Source organism: Charadrius vociferus, unplaced genomic scaffold (assembly GCF_000708025.1).
Source record: "Charadrius vociferus isolate BGI_N301 unplaced genomic scaffold, ASM70802v2 scaffold362, whole genome shotgun sequence".
Classification (NCBI taxonomy): domain Eukaryota; kingdom Metazoa; phylum Chordata; class Aves; order Charadriiformes; family Charadriidae; genus Charadrius; species Charadrius vociferus.
Genome location: NW_009647052.1, coordinates 1,950,835 through 1,970,410, shown reverse-complemented (window position 1 = coordinate 1,970,410; position 19,576 = coordinate 1,950,835). Strand labels below are relative to the sequence as shown.

At 35.9% G+C, this 19,576-nt stretch overlaps 2 protein-coding genes across 2 annotated transcripts in view; both read left to right on the top strand.

Moving 5' to 3' along the window:
* Positions 1 to 5,264: 5,264 nt before the first annotated feature.
* LOC104295953 (regulating synaptic membrane exocytosis protein 1-like) lies at positions 5,265 to 16,662 on the top strand (the record flags this gene model as incomplete). Its single annotated transcript, XM_009895771.1, has 4 exons — positions 5,265 to 5,421; positions 8,689 to 8,814; positions 12,875 to 12,937; positions 16,423 to 16,662. Coding segments are annotated over 4 exons (428 nt in total), but the record flags the coding sequence as incomplete, so codon positions are not given.
* LOC104295943 (regulating synaptic membrane exocytosis protein 1-like) overlaps positions 12,914 to 19,576 on the top strand; it is a 120,412-nt gene continuing 113,749 nt past the window's right edge. Inside the window, exons 1-2 of the mRNA XM_009895761.1 lie at positions 12,914 to 12,937; positions 17,407 to 17,496. The gene's annotated coding sequence lies outside the window, so the exon portion shown is untranslated. The remainder of the gene's footprint in view (positions 12,938 to 17,406; positions 17,497 to 19,576) is intronic.

Genomic DNA, 19,576 nt, shown 5'->3' with positions numbered 1-19,576 from the left:
AATGTGTGACAGCTGAGACAGCATATGAAAATGTGTTTTGCAGTGAGAGCTGGAAAAGGTTGCCAGTCCCACTCTCTGTTGAATTGCTGGAGAATCTTAAGCACAGATTCACAAATATGCCTGGACACCAAGTTCAGATATGCATTTCTACCCTCCTATCCAATTTTCCTTACTTATCACATTGCTGAATCTTCTAAGACTTTGGACTGCTACCTTCATTTGCACTGAAAGAATAGTACAATATCTTCTCCATCTAATTCTCCTCTGTTAAAACTAAGTTGCATACAAGTCCCTTGTGCTGCAGGGTCTTTACCCCTTCCCTTCTCCTGCCCCCCAGTACCATGGACCTCACGACAGTGCACTGCAGCTCTTGTCTGGTCCAGATTTCTCACACGTTCTCCTGCAAGTTGTGCGTGTGGGAGGGAGTGACGAATATCCGTATTTCCCAATAATGTAGGATGATGATGCAGCTCAGGGGCACTCTTGGACCATTTTGGCATAGCCTCTATTGGCTTCAACTGGTTCATTCTAGGATTAAGATACTCCTTCTCAACAGAAGTAAGAATATAAAAATTGAGTTTACAATGTGTGACGCAAAAGAAAATGTTTCCTTTTAAAGCTCCTTTTCCTTCCTTTACCACTTACATGCCGATGTTACCCACCATGGTGCTTATATATGATAAATAAGGTCTGTTGTTTTTTAAATTATATTCTTAGAGTTAATTTTTTCTTTTTCTTGAAGTATTCAGAAAGGAAGGAAGTTATTTTGCCTTCTTAATATCTCAAGATTTTCACAAACATTATTGCTCATTTTTTAAAAAAGACACATAACTGCAAAATGTAGAAGCACAAAAGTTCACTTGATCACCTCCATAAGCGAAAAAAGGAATGATGAAAATATTTCGGCTAATTTAACTAACATTGGAAATCCTTAAAACTATAATTTCAAATGTCCTACCAATTACTGAGGCAAATGCAGTATTAGCATTTAGTAATAACAGAGAAAACTATTTTCCTAAAGTTTTCAGCAGCTGCAAAGAATCACTGCTTGTCATTGGAAATAGAGTCTACTACATAGACAAAATAATACAAGACAAAAATAATGACACTTTGATACCTTCAAGAATAGTTTAAAAAAATATTTTTCCCTTGTCATATCATAAATGTGTCTTATCTTTCATATAATTGTACTCTCCTCATTTATTATAAGTGTCTTGCAGTGAAATATATATATATTTTTAAAATCAGTTCATAGAACTGTTCATAGGAGTTTATATCAACAGCTGAAAGTAAATTTATTTAACACTAACTTAAGCTCAGCTTTAGCAGAACTGATTTTTGACGGGGTTTTGTGGTATGGCTACATCTATTTACATGAAGAAAATATTATTTTAAATCTCTTAGCCTCTCCTCATATGAGAATATGTTCCAGTCTCTTAATTATCTTTGTGATCCTGAGCTGGACTCACACCGGTAACTCCATGCCGGTCTTTCACTGGGGATCCCAGTACTATGTGGCCTCACCAGTGCTAAGTATATAGGAAGGGTCAGTAAAGGATCAGTAAAGAATTTAATAAAATCAAAACAGGTTTTGAGGCCTATCTTTTTAACCAAAACTTCAGTAACTTTCTTAATGAAAAAGAAAAAAAGCTGATATACAGCTGGCAATAACCCAAAGGGTATTTTAATAAGCTGTATTGTTTATCTATGGGTAACTCCTCAGAGCAATTTATTTTTCTATCGTATCTAATCTGTATAAATGGTTGCATCGTACTTACCTTCCTCCCGTAGCAGCAGGGTGCCATCAACACAACACCGTATCATATTGTCTTAAAAAAAAAAAAAGTTCTGGTATCAAACATCAGCTAGAACCATTTTCATCATCCATCCAGCTTCCATTTCATGTCACACCTGACAGTTTCCCATGAGCAACTGAGAAACTTCTTCTGCATAAACTACCATAAGCTTGATTGCTGCTGTCATGCTGGTCCATGCAAAAAATTCCTCTGCTCACTCGGAGAGCGCAGAGCCTTTGTGTTTGAGGATATGAAGAAATGTTACTGTTGCTGTCACTGTCATGGTCACTGTGGAAGTATGGATGCGATTTGACCAACTTGACAATACTTGAACTAATATTTAGAATAAACGTGAATTACTGTGGCTCTGTCTGTTCTGTAAGCTCTGTGTACACACGATGCACAAGTTTCAGATATTGTCCTCTGGATAGCTTGGCTATGAAGAATATATAGGATAAAATAATCTTTCTATACCAGATTTTTACGTGTACAGGATAATTCTAGGTATATTTTTTTAGGCAGACTAGAGATACTCTAAAATATATTTTAAACTAAAATTTATATATTTTTTTAATATTTAAATTATATGTATTTCAGTATGGTTGCCTAAAGCTTGGAAAGAAGTTTTGAATTTCTTTGATTTTAGTGTTAAATAAATGTAAGCAAGCATTCCTTCTGATAGAGATGACAGGATTTTATCTAAAACAAGCTTGTTTGGAAAATTAAATATATTTTAGCACATACAGCTTAGATTTAGTTATTAAATGGAACACATCCAGCTTTTGTCGTCTGTAATCTTTTGCCTTCCACTCACAAAAAACCCAGACATTTTCTGCAGCAACCTTAGTACATGAGATGAGGGAATCTCCATTGAAGTCCTGGGTGAGTCCCTCTTTTACTTCAAAATTTACACCCAGTCCTTGTTCTGAAATCAGCAAGATCCTCATGTTTCTTTCTAATTTTATTACCATAACTCTGAAACGCTTTTTCAGCAGGTAAGGTACTCCAGCATCACAGTACATCAAAACCTGCTAAACATTGGAGTCCTTCTTTGTCAAAAGGTTGATAAACCTTGGTAGATACTTTCATCAACTTTTACAGGCTTATTTTGCAGTCGGTACTCTGTACAGCTTTGCAATGAAAAATGCTCTTTAAGGACCAAGCATTTGCTGGTTTTGTAGCTACCAGTGAGCTCTGTTTTGTAGCTACAAGTGAATTCTCCCAAAAATTTTTTCCCTGTGTTTTCTCTGGTTTTCAAAAAATAGCCCCCACCCTCCCCAAACTTGACTAATGTCACTTTTTAAGTATTAAATGGCTTATTATTTTTATTTGACATGTCTAACTCTGTGTTGTTTGAGAACAGCACACACCTGCACTCAACATTATCGTCCCTGGTGTTTGTTTCTGAGCTACAAGATATGTTCTTATGAGGAGTGCTTTTCTTTGGGCCAAATCCTACCCTCTAAGGTCTATCAATACTCATAGTGCTTCTTGTTTCCCTGATTTACTAACCTCATCCCACCCCTCTGCTTCAAAAAATGAAGAAAAGAATTCTCTCTCATGTTCTCGCACAAGCTGCTATACTAAAAAGTAGAAGACACAAAAGTTGGACAAAACGATAGCAGAACTTGCAGAGGTCTTTCTGCATATGTTTTCTAGCTGACAGTAACCAGAAAGTCTGTAATAAAACTATCTAATAATTTTTCTTCAACATTGTCTCCTTCTTATCTGCCTTCCCTATCACATTTGTAGTGGTAAATGTATTAAAGACAACAGAACTTATTGAAGCCAATCTTTTTTATTTACTGAAGTTTCTGGAAAGCTGGTGTAAGGCTGAAAGCTACTGTAGGATACTACAGCACCTAGGTGTTCTTCTGTTATCTTTGGAAAACTTCTGCTAGTTTGTTCAGTACTGTATAAAAGGTGGACACAGTTCTGAAGGCTGTGATGTTATAAGCTGTATAACCAGGGAAAACAGTCTTAGATTTCCTTGAATGATAAAATGCATCATCTAGTAGGCCCCTGTTCTCAGTTTTGTATTACTAAGTTACATGGCCGTCAGGATCTGTTGGTAAACTGATGAGCAATTTGGAAAAAAAAACATGAAGGTTTCCCTGATGTTTGTGATCAGGGTTCAGACTTGCAGTTAAACAGGAGCAGTTAAACCAGAACAGCATTATTAAGTGTCATTGAATACGTGACCAAGCCTAATACAGACTCTGTATATGGGCCAAACTTTTAGGAGGGTTTTAACAATTTGGGAGAAGAACAGAGATGAACTACAAGAATTACAAAAATTATACGAAATATAAAAAAAACCCCAAACTCAAAACTATAACATGATCCTTAAAAAGTGCAACTTATTTAATTTATCCAACTGACGATTGAGTGACTAAATCATAGTCTTTTCCTGCATGAAAAGAAGATTTCTGATACAGACTGTTTTTCTGGCTGAAGAAAATAACACATTACAGGAACTTCATGCTAGACAAATCCAAAGCAGCAGCAAAATTATTATTTTGGAATCTAAAGAATAATTTATGAAGTCATTAAAGGATGACTTAAGGGACGACTCTTTATGTCAAGACAGGGTTTTCTGTCAAGGGATTCTTGTAATCTAATTTAAACGTCTAGAAGTGAGTGAATGAAGTCTGAGCAAATCTCCTTAGGCTCTTTTGGAAAGATAACGGGCACCTTTTGAAAGCTGCTCATCTTACTGTGCTTCATTGTCTGTTTTAGGATGGAATTCAAAGTGTATAACAAGGCAAACAGTGTGCTACATGGAAAAAAGCACAGGAATATCAACACTTTAAAATGTACTGACATTCTGCTGAATTTTTTTATATCCTATGTAAAAATGAACTATGAGTGACTTTGCAGCTCATTCACAGTATTCGGAAAAAATGTTCTGCACAGTATGCAACCCAGTATTCTATATAATATACTCTTAATGCTTGTAATTTTTGAAAGTAGGTGGCTTTGGCCAAGTTCAGTAGGAGAACATCTTTGTATTTAACTGAAACAAGAGTCAAAAGGATGCTTTATATATGAGCAGTCCTGGATGAGTCCGTGCTGTTGTACACAAGCATGCCTTCTCCATTTGTTAGATGAGGTAAAACAACATTGCTTGGATTCCTTTCAAGTATTTGCTATTGTATGACAATTTTGAAATACAAGTTATGCTGGGTAGTCTTCCCCAAGTCAGAAAACTCTTTCAGTCCTCTCCTCCACATCTTCCAGTACATAATGAAAATCATCTCAGTTTCTCTGTCTTTGTACATGTAGAATTGAAAGGTAATGCTAGTAATTTATCCTGGCTGCATGATACGTCGGGATGTACAACAGCTGAATGACAACTTGAAAGTTGTGTAAGCGTCTAGATGTGTGTTCCTGGAAGGACTAACCATCTGAATTATTTGCAAACCCAGACTTTTATTCTCTAATTTCCTTTTGTTGCTCTCTTGCCAGTAGGTTATAGATCTAGTACTAGAGAAAGTAAATCTACAACGCTAACTGTGCCAGAACAGCAAAGAACAACACATCATCGTTCACGATCAGTATCTCCTCACCGTGGCGACGATCAGGGCAGGACCCGTTCACGTTTACCAAATGTGCCATTACAGAGGTAGGTATCAAAAATTAGTGAAACACTAGGTGGTTTCAAGTTTGTATAATCTGTCATTATTAACTTTTCTCTTGTTCAGCAATTTTTCACAATTTTAAAACATTTTTGTGTCTGAATTTAATATTGTAGTATTTGAACTTGATGTATGCTTTTATTAATCATTCAAGAGCACTCGGGATGAATCCTCTTCTTACTGATATTTTCTCATTGATTCATCATTTGTGTACTGTAACTAATACAAAGGTTTGGAAATGTTTTTACAGTCAGTAGCGGAATCTTGTATGAAGGCACTTACGTATATTTGTAGGGTAATAAATAGTGGCATGTAAAGATTGTATAATAACTATGAAATGAACTAATTTTGAAGTAACAGCAAGCTGAAATTACCGATTGTATTTATAGTGTGACTTTTAAATGGTAAAAGTAGAAAATACTTTACAGAATAATATAGTGATTTATAATCCTCTATTTTCTGCATTTACTGCTTTTAATAGACAACCTATTAATAGGAGAATCCTTTGTGAGCTCTTCTTTTGCATGCTTTATGCTTTTTTTGAATAGTGCCATACAGACTGTTGAAGCACAAAACTTGACCCACTTGATTTTGCTTTTTTTATAGTGCAGGGCAATAAGCTTCTCTTGTAGCCTCTCATGGAACCCTAAAAATCAACCAGTTTTTACCAGTTTTCCTTTCCTCCAATTTCTAGGAAGCTTTGGTTTTGCATTACTGCAAGAGCTTGAGGTATTGCACTAACAACATTATTGCCCACTAGCTGTGGTAGTATACTGAAAATCTACCCTTCTTAGGTGAATTTTGTGTACAAAATTTTGTGCCACAGTACTGTCCTTATCTGTTGTTTCTGTGTCTGTTTCTTTGGAGTTCCATCACTGGTCATTTAATAACAGACATCTGTGATGTTTCAAAATTGTGGTATATTCTGGAAAACAAGCTTCTTCTCCCAGTTGAGAATACTGATGATCTTGCTTCTTCCTTTCAAAGAATCATAGAATGGTTTAGGTTGGAAGGGACCTTAAAGATCATCTAGTTCCACCCCCCCTGCCGTGGGCAGGGACACCTCACACTAGACCAGGTTCCTCAAAGACCCATCCAGCCTGGGCTTGAAAACTTCCAGGGATGGGGCACCCACAACTTGTCTGGTCAACCTGTTCCAGTTTTTCACCACCCTCGCAGTAAAGATTTTTTTCCTAATATCTATTCTAAATCTACCCTCTTTCAGATTGAAACCGTGACCCTTTGTCCTATCACTACACTCCCTGATAAAGAGTTCCTCTCCATCTTTCCTGTAGGTCCCTTTTAAGAACTGAAAGGCTGCTATGAGGTGTCCCAGGAGCCTTCTCTTCTCCAGGCTGAACAAGCCCAACTCTCTCAGCCTGTCTTCACAGGAGAGGTGCTCCAGCCCTCTGATCATCTTTATGGGCCTCCTCTGGACCTGCTTTGATAGGTCCATGTCCTTCTTATGTTGGGGTCCCCAGAGCTTGATGTAGTACTCCAGGTGGGGTCTCACAAGAGCAGAGGTGCAGAACCGCCTCCCTTGCCCTGCTGGCCACACTTCTTTTGATGCAGTCCAGGATACAGTTAGCTTTCCACACTGTGAGCACACGTTGCCAGCTCATGTTGAGCTTCTCATCAGCCAATACCCCCAAGTCCTTCTCAGGGCTGCTCTCAATCCATTCTCTGCCCAGCCTGTAGTTGTGCTTGGGATTGCCCTGGCTCGTGTGCAGGACCTTGCACTTGGCCTTGTTGAACTTCATGAGATTTGCACGGGCCTACCTCTCAAGCCTGTCAAAATGCCTCTGGATTGTATCCTTTCCATCCAGGCTGTCAACTGCACCACACAGCTTGGTGTCGTCAGCAAACTTGCTGAGGGTGCGCTCAATCCCACCATCCATGTCTCCAACAAAGATGTTAAATAGTACCAGTCCCAGTGCTGACCCCTGAGGGACTTCACTTGCCACTGGTTGCTGCTCGGCATTGAGCCATTGACCGCAACTCTTTGACCGCAGCCATCCAGCCAATTCCCTATCCACTGAGTGTTCCATCTGTTAGATCCATGTCTTTCCAATTTAGAGACAAGGATGTCATGCAGGACACTGTCAGATGTTTTCCACAGGTCCAGGTAGATGATGTCAGTTACTCTCCCCTTATCCACTAATGCTGTAACATCGTCACAGAAGACCACCAAATTTGTCAGGCACAATTTGCCCTTAGTGAAGCCATGTTGGCTGTCACCAGTCACCTGCTTATTTTCCACGTGCCTTTCTATACTCCATACGATATATGCTGTTCTTGTGCATTGAAATTTTGTGTGTCCTTAAGTCCCTGCATCCATCCCCCTCTGTTACATCAGTTCTTACAGACAAAGCTATTTCACTACCCTCCAAATCACTTGCTGTTGCATTTCTCAGTAATGCATCCTTAACAGATAGAAGAGTATGGCTCTGTATAAACCAGACTGTGGCACTGACTCATTTTTTTGTAGTAGAGAGACTGAGAACTCCGCATTCTGCTTTTGCAAACAATTGTATGTGCTCTTGTTGTATCTTCCTATTTACAAGCACAATGCACAAATGAAATGTTTCATAGTCAATCCCACCCATCCTTTCATTTTATACTTGGAAAAACTAATGCTTCTTTTTCAAACAGTGGTTATTAAACTAGAAGAAGAATCTGCCCTTTGAGTAATACTTTCTTTTCTTGTCTTTTCCATGTGAAGAGAGCTTTAAATTACTGTCATGGATGTCGGAGCTTACCTGCATTTATACAAAATCATACCCTTTTGTATAACACTTAGTTTGAGATTGATAAAATCTGCTGCAAGTTCCCATATCCTATCCCAGAATTGCTTAAAGAATACTTGGAGATACCTGCAAAAAGTTGACAGCCCCAGGTCAACGCTTTAGAAATCTGGCTATGAATCTACAAATGCATAAAACTTACTTTCATGCAAGGTATTATCAGCTCTTGTGTTATCTCAGTTATTCTTTAAGTACAGGCTTTGAAAATGCCATTACTGAATCCATCAGTGCTCACGGAAACAGGCGTGTACTTCTAAATATGGTAGAAATGGCTGCTTTCTATACTTAGAGGGTTTGGGTTTTTTTAATCATAGGATCCAATATATTTTTAGAAGTCATGTATTAACAATTTAATGATTAAAAACTTCCTTCAACCAATTTGTACTGTAATCTATTAAGATGTGTTATTTATGAAAAAACAAGATTATCATACATATTTCTGCCTTTCAGGAGTTTAGATGAAATCCATCAAATGAGGAGATCACGTTCTCCAACTAGACACCATGATGCCTCCAGAACTCCAGCTGATTACAGATCCAGAGACATGGATAGTCAGTATTTGTCTGATCAAGAAAGGTACATCGTCAGCATGAACTTGGGAAAAATTTTAGAAATGTCTTTCTCAGTTTGCCTAATTTTCAAGTGTTTCAAGATAGTAATGGGGAAGGGAGAGAAGTCATCCTAAATAACAAATCTAGTGTCATGGTTAAATTATCTATACCTCTTTTTTGGTAAAACTGTGCGCTGGGTTGACAGTAATAGTAGGTGTCTGAACTAACAGTTCTCGGGTGTTTGCCCTCGAATATTCTGCTGTTTATTTCATGAATGAAGCCCAGAGATTTTTGCTAGAAAACCATAAATCTTCATGAATGCCCTAGCTCTTCTTGTAACTCAGAATTTATCTGTTTTGGTAGCCAGCAAAATACCAGGCATGTGTTCCTACTAGTTGGGAGTTGCATATATGCTATGATTTGCATTCCTGTGCTTATAGATTTTAGACATCTATATATGCAGTCTCACAGCATCTTTTGTAACATTTTGGTGAAGTTGGTACAGTACTGAAGCATAGCAAGGATAGTTGCAGTGCTTGTAATGAGCAGAAATCTTGAATCTTAGATGCATGACACGTACACATCTCTCCCTGGAATGCGTGCAGAGGCTACGCTCCTCAGAGAACACTTGGTCTGTCCTATTAGGCTTGTTTTCAGGTATCTAGGATTATTTTCTAACAAAATGGAAGAAAATGAGAATTTCCGTTTAGTTTATAGGTGAAAAAATTTTTACAAGTTATTTCAGTTCAGTGTTTGGGAAACATAATGACAGTCACATAGATTATCAGTGTTTGTGGATTGTTTCTTTACTTCAAAAAAAATCATATAGCTAAATTATAATGGCTGACTTTTACCATTTATGTCAGATCAATTGTCCTAGTAATGTCTTTGGATTATTTTTTTTTGCAGTAAGTTACTATTTTTTATGAGTAAGGATGACAAAACCTTTGCAAATGATCCAGTAAATTTAATACACACATATATTTCATAGTGATGTGAAAATGTGTAAAGAATAAACCATAAAAATCCCTGGAACTCTTTGTCCAGTTTTGAAGCAACATAGAAATTGAATAACAGATGGCTTTTGCAGTTTAACTACTTCAGTTTTTTATAGAATGTAGCCTGTTTTGCTTTTTTAGTATGATAACATACATATGAGAATTAATGAGTTATTTGGAACATTTTAAAATTCAACTTTATAAGCAAGGAGTATGTACAGAATTATCTAAGTTGGATTATGGTACTGAATTTCCTTTCAGAGGTGAATTGAAATGCTTTTTAAATGTAGTAGTCAGATTTATAGTTAAGGTGATTCAAGTAATTTCCACATGTTGCAAATGTTTCTTGTTATTAAGTAAGTAGTGATATATTCAAAAGCTTCCTGAATATATTTATTGAATAGATTTCTTAGTCAGCAGATCTGAAGGGGAAGAGACATTAAAAAGTAGCTTTTGTCAGTAGAAATAAATATAGTCAGTTAACTGTCTAGATATTTTTCTTCCAGTAAAGCCTCAAAACATGATATAAATGATGATTATCTGCGTGGATTATGCTTGGAGAGCAGGGCTTGCCTTGAGGCTTTCTTGGAGATGAGCCATCAGACCAGATCCACAGCAGCAATCGGCTGCTGGATTTGTTCAGAGCAGTAACACGCAGTCTTCAGTTCTTTTCAGTGTTCAGAAAACTCTTTTCAGAAGTTTAAAGATCAGACATGAAGGATGTACGTGGCTTATTTACAGGATTTAAAGACAGGTCCATGTACTTACTCTTCTGAGTAATAATCTTGTCTGCAGTGGTCTCCTTTTTCCTGTTTTCCTTTTTCCCCTAGATTTCTTCAGTTGTGGAGACTGTTTAACTCTTGCAGGTTTCAGTGTCTCTCAGTACATAAGACCAGCATCATAGGGAAGACCAAAACCAGCTTTTGTCGAGGAAGATTCTCTATCACATCCAAGGATTTTAAAAAAATATCTTTATTCAGTATTATGTATTAGTGTCAATAGTAGTATAAGTATTATGTGTTGTTCATTTACTGAACCCTTCCATCTAAACAAGTACGTTTATGTAGATACCTAACATAAATTTGGTTTGAAAGGTGAGTAATTACCCCATTAGTTACATGGCAAATATTACAGTTGCTGATTACTTTTGATCATTTTCTCAATGATCTGTCATTAGTCCCAAATTAAAATTGGATATTCTGAATAGATCTTTGTAAAAATAGTTATTATAGTCTCTTACTAAAGCATCTGGTATGGTAAATTTCCAGTGGAATGGATTTGTCCACTTCACCTTTTTTATATATATTTACATACATATATGCATGTGTGTAGGTGTGTGGATATATATAAATCCATTAGGAAAAGCTTTTTAATAGGAAATCTAGCTAAGCAGTATACTTTTGTCTGAATTTAGGATCATGATCCAATTTTCAAGGGCATGACCCTTTTCATTTTTTTTAGTGTTTCTTTTATTCCTGAATAAAATCTGTTAATGTGAGTATTAAAATACTTCTAAAACACTTGTTTTAGAAGAATAATAATCTTTATTTTAAATGTCTCCAAACCAGACTTAATTTATCATAGAAATGTGAGTGTCTTCTTATATTATCAGTAATCTACTGTGATGGATTCTTTTGCTTTGTTTTTTTAACTTGAAGATTTCATGGTGGATTTGCTATCTTATATCTCTTTTCTGGATGAATTTTATATTACTGTTTGCTGTGGGACAATTGCAATAAGTACTCTTTGGCTTAGCAAAGGCAGAGTAAATATTAACAAAGTACCCTATGATTTAATGTGGACTTGCCATCTACTTCTTTTTTTCCTAAAATTCATGTTTATTTGTAATTTGGAAACCTGCATATAAATTCTGTCAGTCCTCTGAGCTTATGAATGGAAATTTTGCTTAAAAAACCCACAACAATTCAGTTCAAGCTTAATACATTTTGTTGCATCAAAATCAGGCTAGTGGTTCCAGATGCAAAGTCAAGTCTCACACGTGACTCACAAGCCATTATTTCAAGCTGCCCAGTTTAGAATTTTAGATAAATATTACCTATACTGCATCAGTTAAATGGGACATTTTATAATGGCATGAAGCACAAAACACATTGAACAACTGCTGCTTTATCTATTTTGTAATCTTTTCTCTCTTTGTCACCATAGTACTTCATATGATTCCCTGCTTCTTTTAAAATAGCATGTTTCCATGAAGTTTAGCTTTAATTTCATATTTATGATAATTAGGAGGTTTGGTCTTTCTGATTGTGTTGAAGTGCGTAAAACTACAAGATTAATTCAAGGGATATTTCATATCATAGTCATATTTACCATAGGCATAAATATGTATTAATTTTACCATCTTGCTGGCTGTAGCATGTGTTTGGTTATAGTAAATGAAAAATAGAATAGACAGCGGACTTTGTTAATTGGAAACAATAAGAAACAAAAAGTCTGATGGCTGAATAGCAGGGTTTTTTTATTTCTTTAGGATTGCATTACAAAATACTGTCAAGAGCTATGAGTCAATTTATTTTTTGGCCAAATGTAATATTTCCAGTGAACATATATTTTTGTTTTTCCCAAAAGGGTGACTGGTTACTCTTCCCATAAACTGATCTGCAATAAATTAGTAGCAAACCCTCCCTGCTTCTTCATGTATGTTTGTGGCTGAGGAACTAAAACTAACAAACAAACAACAAGCATCATTCTTTTTTTTTTCCCTGAAGTATTTCTTCATGAAATAGTTCATGAGAAAGGAGGTTATTAGAAAAATGTAGCTGGTTTGTGGTTTCCTTTTGTCGTGAAGAGATCTGAAACGGTACTTCTGAATTTTAAAAGGAGAAACCCCGCAAAATTAGGTGCCACGCTAAAAGGAATTTGTTGAAAATGTAGTTATCACCGGCATTTTTCAGCTCATATTCTTTGAGAAGTGCAGTCTGGGTTTCAACGCTGTCAGACTATCTATCCGGGTGAAAGCTTCTTGTTTCTTTTTATGTTTTCATTTGCGTATCATTGGCATAACCCATGTCATCTAATGCTTCATAATTATATCTGTTTCACTCACCACCCATCCTGTCTGTGCAGTGAGCTTCTTATGCTGCCCAGAGCAAAACGAGGAAGAAGTGCAGAGTGCCTACATACCATCAGGTAAATACAGGAATTTGGTAATCATGAACACATCTGGTCAGTTTTCTATACTTTGTGTGCCCAACTTTTTTCCATAGCGGTGTTCAGTCCCAGGAAGTAAAGAACTTCCTAGTACATTGTGATCCAGGTGTCGGTTGTTCTTTTTTGTTCGTTTTAAATCAGATTGAGATGTATATATATATATGTTTGTGAACTTCGGTAGTAAGGATTAAAGCAGTTGAAGAAATTCTGATACTGCAGTTGTAATTTGTGGTAGACTTTCTGTCTAGTCACAGAAGTCCTGATCTCCCAATGCATGACAGTGTTGTTATAGTTTTAAACATTCATTTTTAGTTGGTTTTATGTTTTCTTTTGTTTGCATTTTTATGTTTATGTTACAGCTGTGCACAAGCCAATAATCTTTACTTGTTGTGACACCTAATCTCATGCTGATTTTGGTCACTTGTAGAGGAATGAACAGTGATTAATGAGGGCTCACTGGGAACCCCATATTTAAGGGGTCTCGTATTACCTGGGTTTGCATCCAAAAATTGTGCTATAAATTTGATCCAGGCATAAACTTTGTAGTTTGGGCTCATCTTCAGTCTTCATTAATCTCTTGTTCCAAAGCTTGGAGCTTCCTGTCTCAACTCTTGCCAATATTGTAAAACTAAATGGGACTGAAATATCTTTATCTAACAAATCTAATTTTGCCTCCCCTCCCTTTTTTTTCACCACGTCTGTTAACCTTGTTAAAAGTACATGTCAGATTGTGTAGAAAATCTTCCATTTTGAACTAGTAAGAATGTAGGTGGAAGTAGTTAACCATTCAACTACTCCAACCAAGTAGTTAACCGTTTTTCTGTTCGGGATCTGGATGTTGCTAATTAGCGAGTTTGACGTCAGTGCTGTATGTTTAAAACCATGAAACCTTTAAAACCATGTAGCCAAATGCACTTAGTCATTTACTTGGTGTCAGATTTTCCCCAACAGAGTAGTGGGGGTTTTTTTTCATAAGCCTTTGGTTGCTTTAACTCTTTTAATCAAATCTGAAACAGCATCAAAGATGCTGTGATAGGGTTCTGTTATAAGGCACAGTAGTATAAAGGTAAAATAATAAATACAAAAACTTTAAAAAAAGCTGTGCATCAGTGAAGCTGTTAAATTAAAATTTAAGTTTTTATGATTGGTAGACAGAGTTTAGTTGTCATACTTCAGCTAAAAAAGCTTTTTCCTCAACATTTTAGGTTTTCAAGGTTAAACATTTATTTCACTCCCTGTTATTTTATGTCCATTTATTGTCATCTAATAGCAATTTTTCCTGCCTCCTTCCTATGGCCTTTCTCTTTCTACTACTACATCTACTACTACATCTATAGCTTCACCCTCCTTCTTGCTCCCAGCTCTGTGCTTTTTCCTTTCCCTCTTAATTAATTTAAATTAAAATTCTTCAATGGCAATGTTTAAATTCTCACTTAATTCAGAAAGTAAATATTGTATTATGAACTTTTGATGTACTTTGCCCAGCCACTATAGATTTCCAATAGTGTTACAAAGCTACTAACCTGTCTGGCCAGTTAACCAGCTAAAAATTGTGCAGGGACAGCAATAAAGTTAGGTAAGAGCTACGCTGAATTCAGAAACTACAGCCCTTTCTTACCTTTTTCATTATTCTGATTGTTGCTGTTATTTTGTATGATCAAGAAAAGTAAAAAATTCACCCCTTTAAAGTAACAGTAATGGTATACTATAAAACAGAATGGTACTTTTAATAACGTATTGAAGGTGAATATAAGGGCAATAGAAGACAATAAATTGCTTTTTAAATTTAACTCTCAGGCTTATACAGCCTAAACCAGATTTGAATAATATCCAGAAAATTGCCAATATCCATCCTTGACTGAATATTCTCAAAAACCCTTTCAACAAAAATTTGGTCTGTGAATTGGTTGCCATCTTATGTCCTTTCTGATTTGTAGTGGCTTGACATTTATAGTTAGAAATACTATAAGGCTTTATCCTTGTTTTCAGACAGCTTGCTGAATAATGTTTTAATTAATTGTTGAGACAGCTTCAGCTTAAAATGGGAAAGAAATGTTAATTGTTTCATGTTAAATGAAAGAAATTAATATGAGATAGTCCAAGCTACAAAGTTAAGATACATGGTTAGGTTAGAATACTAGTCCTAGCTGTCCATCCTGTTGATCTGTATGCAACTAATAGCAGAAACGGTGGAAGGACGTGTGTACCTATACCATAGACCATGGGTTGTCACATTCCACATCTTAGGTTGCACCCACTTTGATAGGTAATATCTGCCCGTATGCCAGGATTGACCTGGTGGACAACCATTCCTTTATTCCAACTTTGCAACATCGCAGTGACCTCTGGTAGAGATGCCAGCAGTGATGATCACTAAACCTGGACAAGAAGGGTCAAACCTCCTCTGTTAAATCCCTCAGGGTTTTACAAACGCTATGGTTTCCAAGCAGAGAGTTGTTTCATCTGTCTGCGACACAACCGGGTTTGTAACGTTGATCTGTTGTGCCTCGGTCCAAGCCTTAATAGGAATCAAAATGTCCTATCAGGACAGACTATTCTTGAAGCTGCAAAATCCTCAAGGCTGCTGGTCCTTCTGCTAATAGCACCGCGGCTGTGTCCTGATAGGGTATGTGGAAAATTGTTAGAACTTGGTTATTAACCCTTAAGCATTAAATGGCCGTGATTCCCATTCGGCAGCCACTATCTACCTTTATGTTTCTCCCTTGTTCATTGGGTAGAGCTGGATAATAAAGCAAACATTTCCCGTTCTAAAATGTCATGTACTGTAAGTGACGATATTAGACAGTTATCATGTAACATCTCAGAGTGCTGCTGTGCTGGCTTTTTAATTAGATTATTAGTAATTATTTATGAATTATTAGCTAATTATTAGCTTATTATTAATAGCATTTAATTACTGTTAGAGTTTGAAGCTGATGCACGACTTCCAAAAGACTTCCACATTCAAAAATGCCAGATGGTAATACATCTATAATTAAGTTTGTGATACTATATATCACTGTTTTAGCAAGCTTTTCGTGCTTAGCTGCTGAAGAGGTTAAAGTCTCTGAAGATTTAAGTAAGGCATCACTAAGAGAAATAAAAAAACCAAGTTTTATATCAACCTAATCCTCTACAACAGCTTGTATATTTTAATTAAAAACCTGTATAAATGAAATTTAGATTACTTCCATTACAAGGAAAAAATCTGAGTTGTACTAGTATTGTCATGAGCTCATGGAATGTATTAGCAAAAGTGTAAATTCAAAAATTTATCCCCCAGATAGCTGTCACAGTAGTTGAAAAAAACAGATATGGAGAAATCTACTCATACAGCTATTAAATGTACTGGAATATTATGCATTTATTTTACGTTCTGGTCAGTCTTGGCTTACCTTTACCTGTCTTTTTATTTCTGGCATGTTTTTGTGGTGTTGTGTGTTTTCTGTTCCACCACATTCAAGAAGTTCTGTTAGGCACTATAAAACTTTACCACCCAAGATGCCTTTACTAGAAAATGGTATTCATTGGAACCTATACAGGTAAGAAGTGTTTAGAGTCCCCTTTAAGTAGTTAGTTCCTTTTTAAAAAAATAAATAGTCTTGCCTTCTTTAAAAAAAAATAACGTTTCATACAGTTTTTATAACTGACAGATAAGGGATATAAACCTAAAATAACTCCATGTAACTGTTTAAATTAACCCCTACTTTAAAAAAAAAAAAGAACCAAACAACTTTGTATTAGGTAGAGTTGTCTTCACTGTTAAAATTATATGTTGCATGTTTTTCTTTGTTACATTATTTTGTTTCTGTATAAGATTTTGGTTACATGTCAAATTTATTATCATTTTGTTTAAATAATTTTAATTTACAAAGCTCAACTCTTCCTGCATGCGCTAAGACCAAATCCGTGATTAGACAGGATATTTCACTCCTTCGAGATTGCCTTAATTCACAAATACCGAAATTTGGAGATGATCTACTGGTTAGGTAAGAAACAGAGGATTAATCCCCACTCCTGTTTGGTATCTAGTATGGATTTGCAGAATAAATGAGCTTCACTGTAAAGTGATTTCACGTAATATATAGTGTATCACATCCTTTTATGTTGGCTTAAGATTTACTGCTGTTAAGGATTTAATTTTATTGTCTGGTATTTCTCATTCCACTTTCTTACAAGTGGATGTTGTTCTGTCTCATTCAGTTTTAAACATTTCAACAATCTTAGCAAAAAATTTCTAGCAGTCTTTCATTTGCTTTTATTTTCTAAAAAAAAATTTGGCACTATCATCCAGTCAGCTTTTTTACGTTTTCCTTAATTAAATCATTGTGATTCTACATTTTCTGTAAAGAGAGCATTATTTTATGAGTTAATATCTAACATTGTATTCCTTTCTTTGTTTTCTTTTTCTTTCTCTTCTACCATTGGATGCAATGCACTGGCACTAGTGAACTACAGCCCTCCCTTGACAGGGCTAGGAGTGCTAGTACCAACTGCTTGAGACCAGATACTAGTTTGCATTCACCAGAACGAGAAAGGTATAAAATAAAAACTTATGAATTTCTTGTCATCTGTGCTGGTGATCTTTATCAGTTTTGTTTTTCTTCATATGAGTACTCCACGTTCTTGTACGTTCATGTCTGCTTTGGTATTTGTAGACATTTTTGCTCCTGTATTCATGTATGTCACGTAAATTGTGTGTTGGAGTTAATAACCGCTTCTGGCTTCTTTCCCTGTTTTAGTTCAAGCTGATGTCATTGTTTACAAAAGTCCTCAGTATGCTGATAATAGCATTGCAGTGTTAAGTATTTTGACAAAGTTGTTAATCTTCATCATCATTTGCTAAAAAGTATTACATTTGTTTCTTGCCTGTTCTGTGGACTGCTAAAAAGGCGGTGACATAATTTATGAATTATGACAAAACTCTCATATTCCAAACCAGAACTGTAGTTTGTATAGTGATGTATTTTCTGCAAAACAGCCAAACTTCGTTGCATCTTTAATCTAACCTGCTGCATCTGCTTTTGCAATTACAAGGCACATTACTACATTAAGTTTTTTTCACTCTGGGACATAATATAAAGGCTCACATAAGTCTTAAAAAGACATGTTTGCAATTTAAATGAAATATTGTTGTGTCGCATACATTGTGCAGGCACTTTGTGGATACTTTCTGAATTTTTAATATTACAACAGCTTGGTTCAAAATCTTAGATGAACCAAATAATACTGGTGTGTTTGACAGATGGGATTGTTCCACAAGGGAATTTTTCATCACCATTTGTGTTTTTGGCTAAGAATTGTACCATTTTAGAGTGAGACTTGAGCTTCACTAAAGGCAATGATAGGCTCCCATTGGGTGGGAATATGGTGGAATTACAGTTCCATCTGTGCAATACATATTTAATTAGAGTGGCAGTTAATAATGCAAAGGTGCTTTGTCAGTCAACCCACAGTGTGGTAGTTGTAACAGTTGCATCATTTTCATTATTGTGGGAGAGGACCTGTGAAGAAAAGCAATAAGAATGTACTTTTCTCTTTGAGATAAGGTTTCTCCTAAGTTTTTTTGTGAAGTTCCCTTTCCCTCCACTATCTGCTGCTCCTTGATTGGACCTTTGCTCTTCTCAAGTTGTGCACTTGTTGCAGAGTGACTAATGTTCTGCTGAGATATCTCAGATGGATCTACACTAGTTCGTTCCTATTTAAGACTGAGCTCAAGATATCATAGATAATATATATGGTTATTAAAAAAAAAACAAAAAAAAATGACAGAAATAAAGCCACTCAGGATGAGATACAGGATATCATTGTAGATTTTAAAAAAATAAATTGTAGCATCAGATTAATAACTGTGTTGATATATACAGCTGTATTCATCTACAAGCAGCTATTTAATGTAATAATGTACGGACATGAGCAGTATGTTTTGTACTTTTATTTCGAGGTGCCACCCATCAAGTTGAATATTCAATGAAACAGTAACTGGAAATTGTAATCTAGTTAACATATTATTCTCAAAACTACAGCTGTCACTGATGTTAACTAGTTCTATTATGTATTTATAATTCATGTCCAGTAACCTCTGTCCAATAGGCACTGCAGAGAATCTGCAGCATTTTTCATGAGGTCCTCATAAAGAAAAGTGTTTAGTCTATGTTAATGGCCTCTGCTGCTACTAAACACGTGATTTTGCCAAATCATCTGTGGGCTTCATCCAGAAAAATTGTCCATCACTCTGAAACGTTTACTTCTTTGCTTTTAGAAGTCATAAATAGGTGCTTTTGACTTGGGATCTTTCATGGGGGTGCAGAAAAGCGCTTTTTTAGGAAATTCATATTCAAATTTTATATGATGCTTTTGTTGAAAATATTAAGATTTGTGTGGCTCTGACAGAAGACTTAGGACATACTTTTTTTTTCTCTTTTCTTCCGACATAGATGATGTTTTTCCAGTGCAGCCCAATTTTTGGAGGAAAGTGTTATATGTACTGTATAAAACCCACCAAATTAATCTTTTTGGTTTTGGGGAAGCTAATTTTAGAAGATTTAATTCTCTTCTGTTGAATGTATCTGCTTACTTTAACGTGAAATTAGTGATCAGTTGCGTGTAATGATAGAG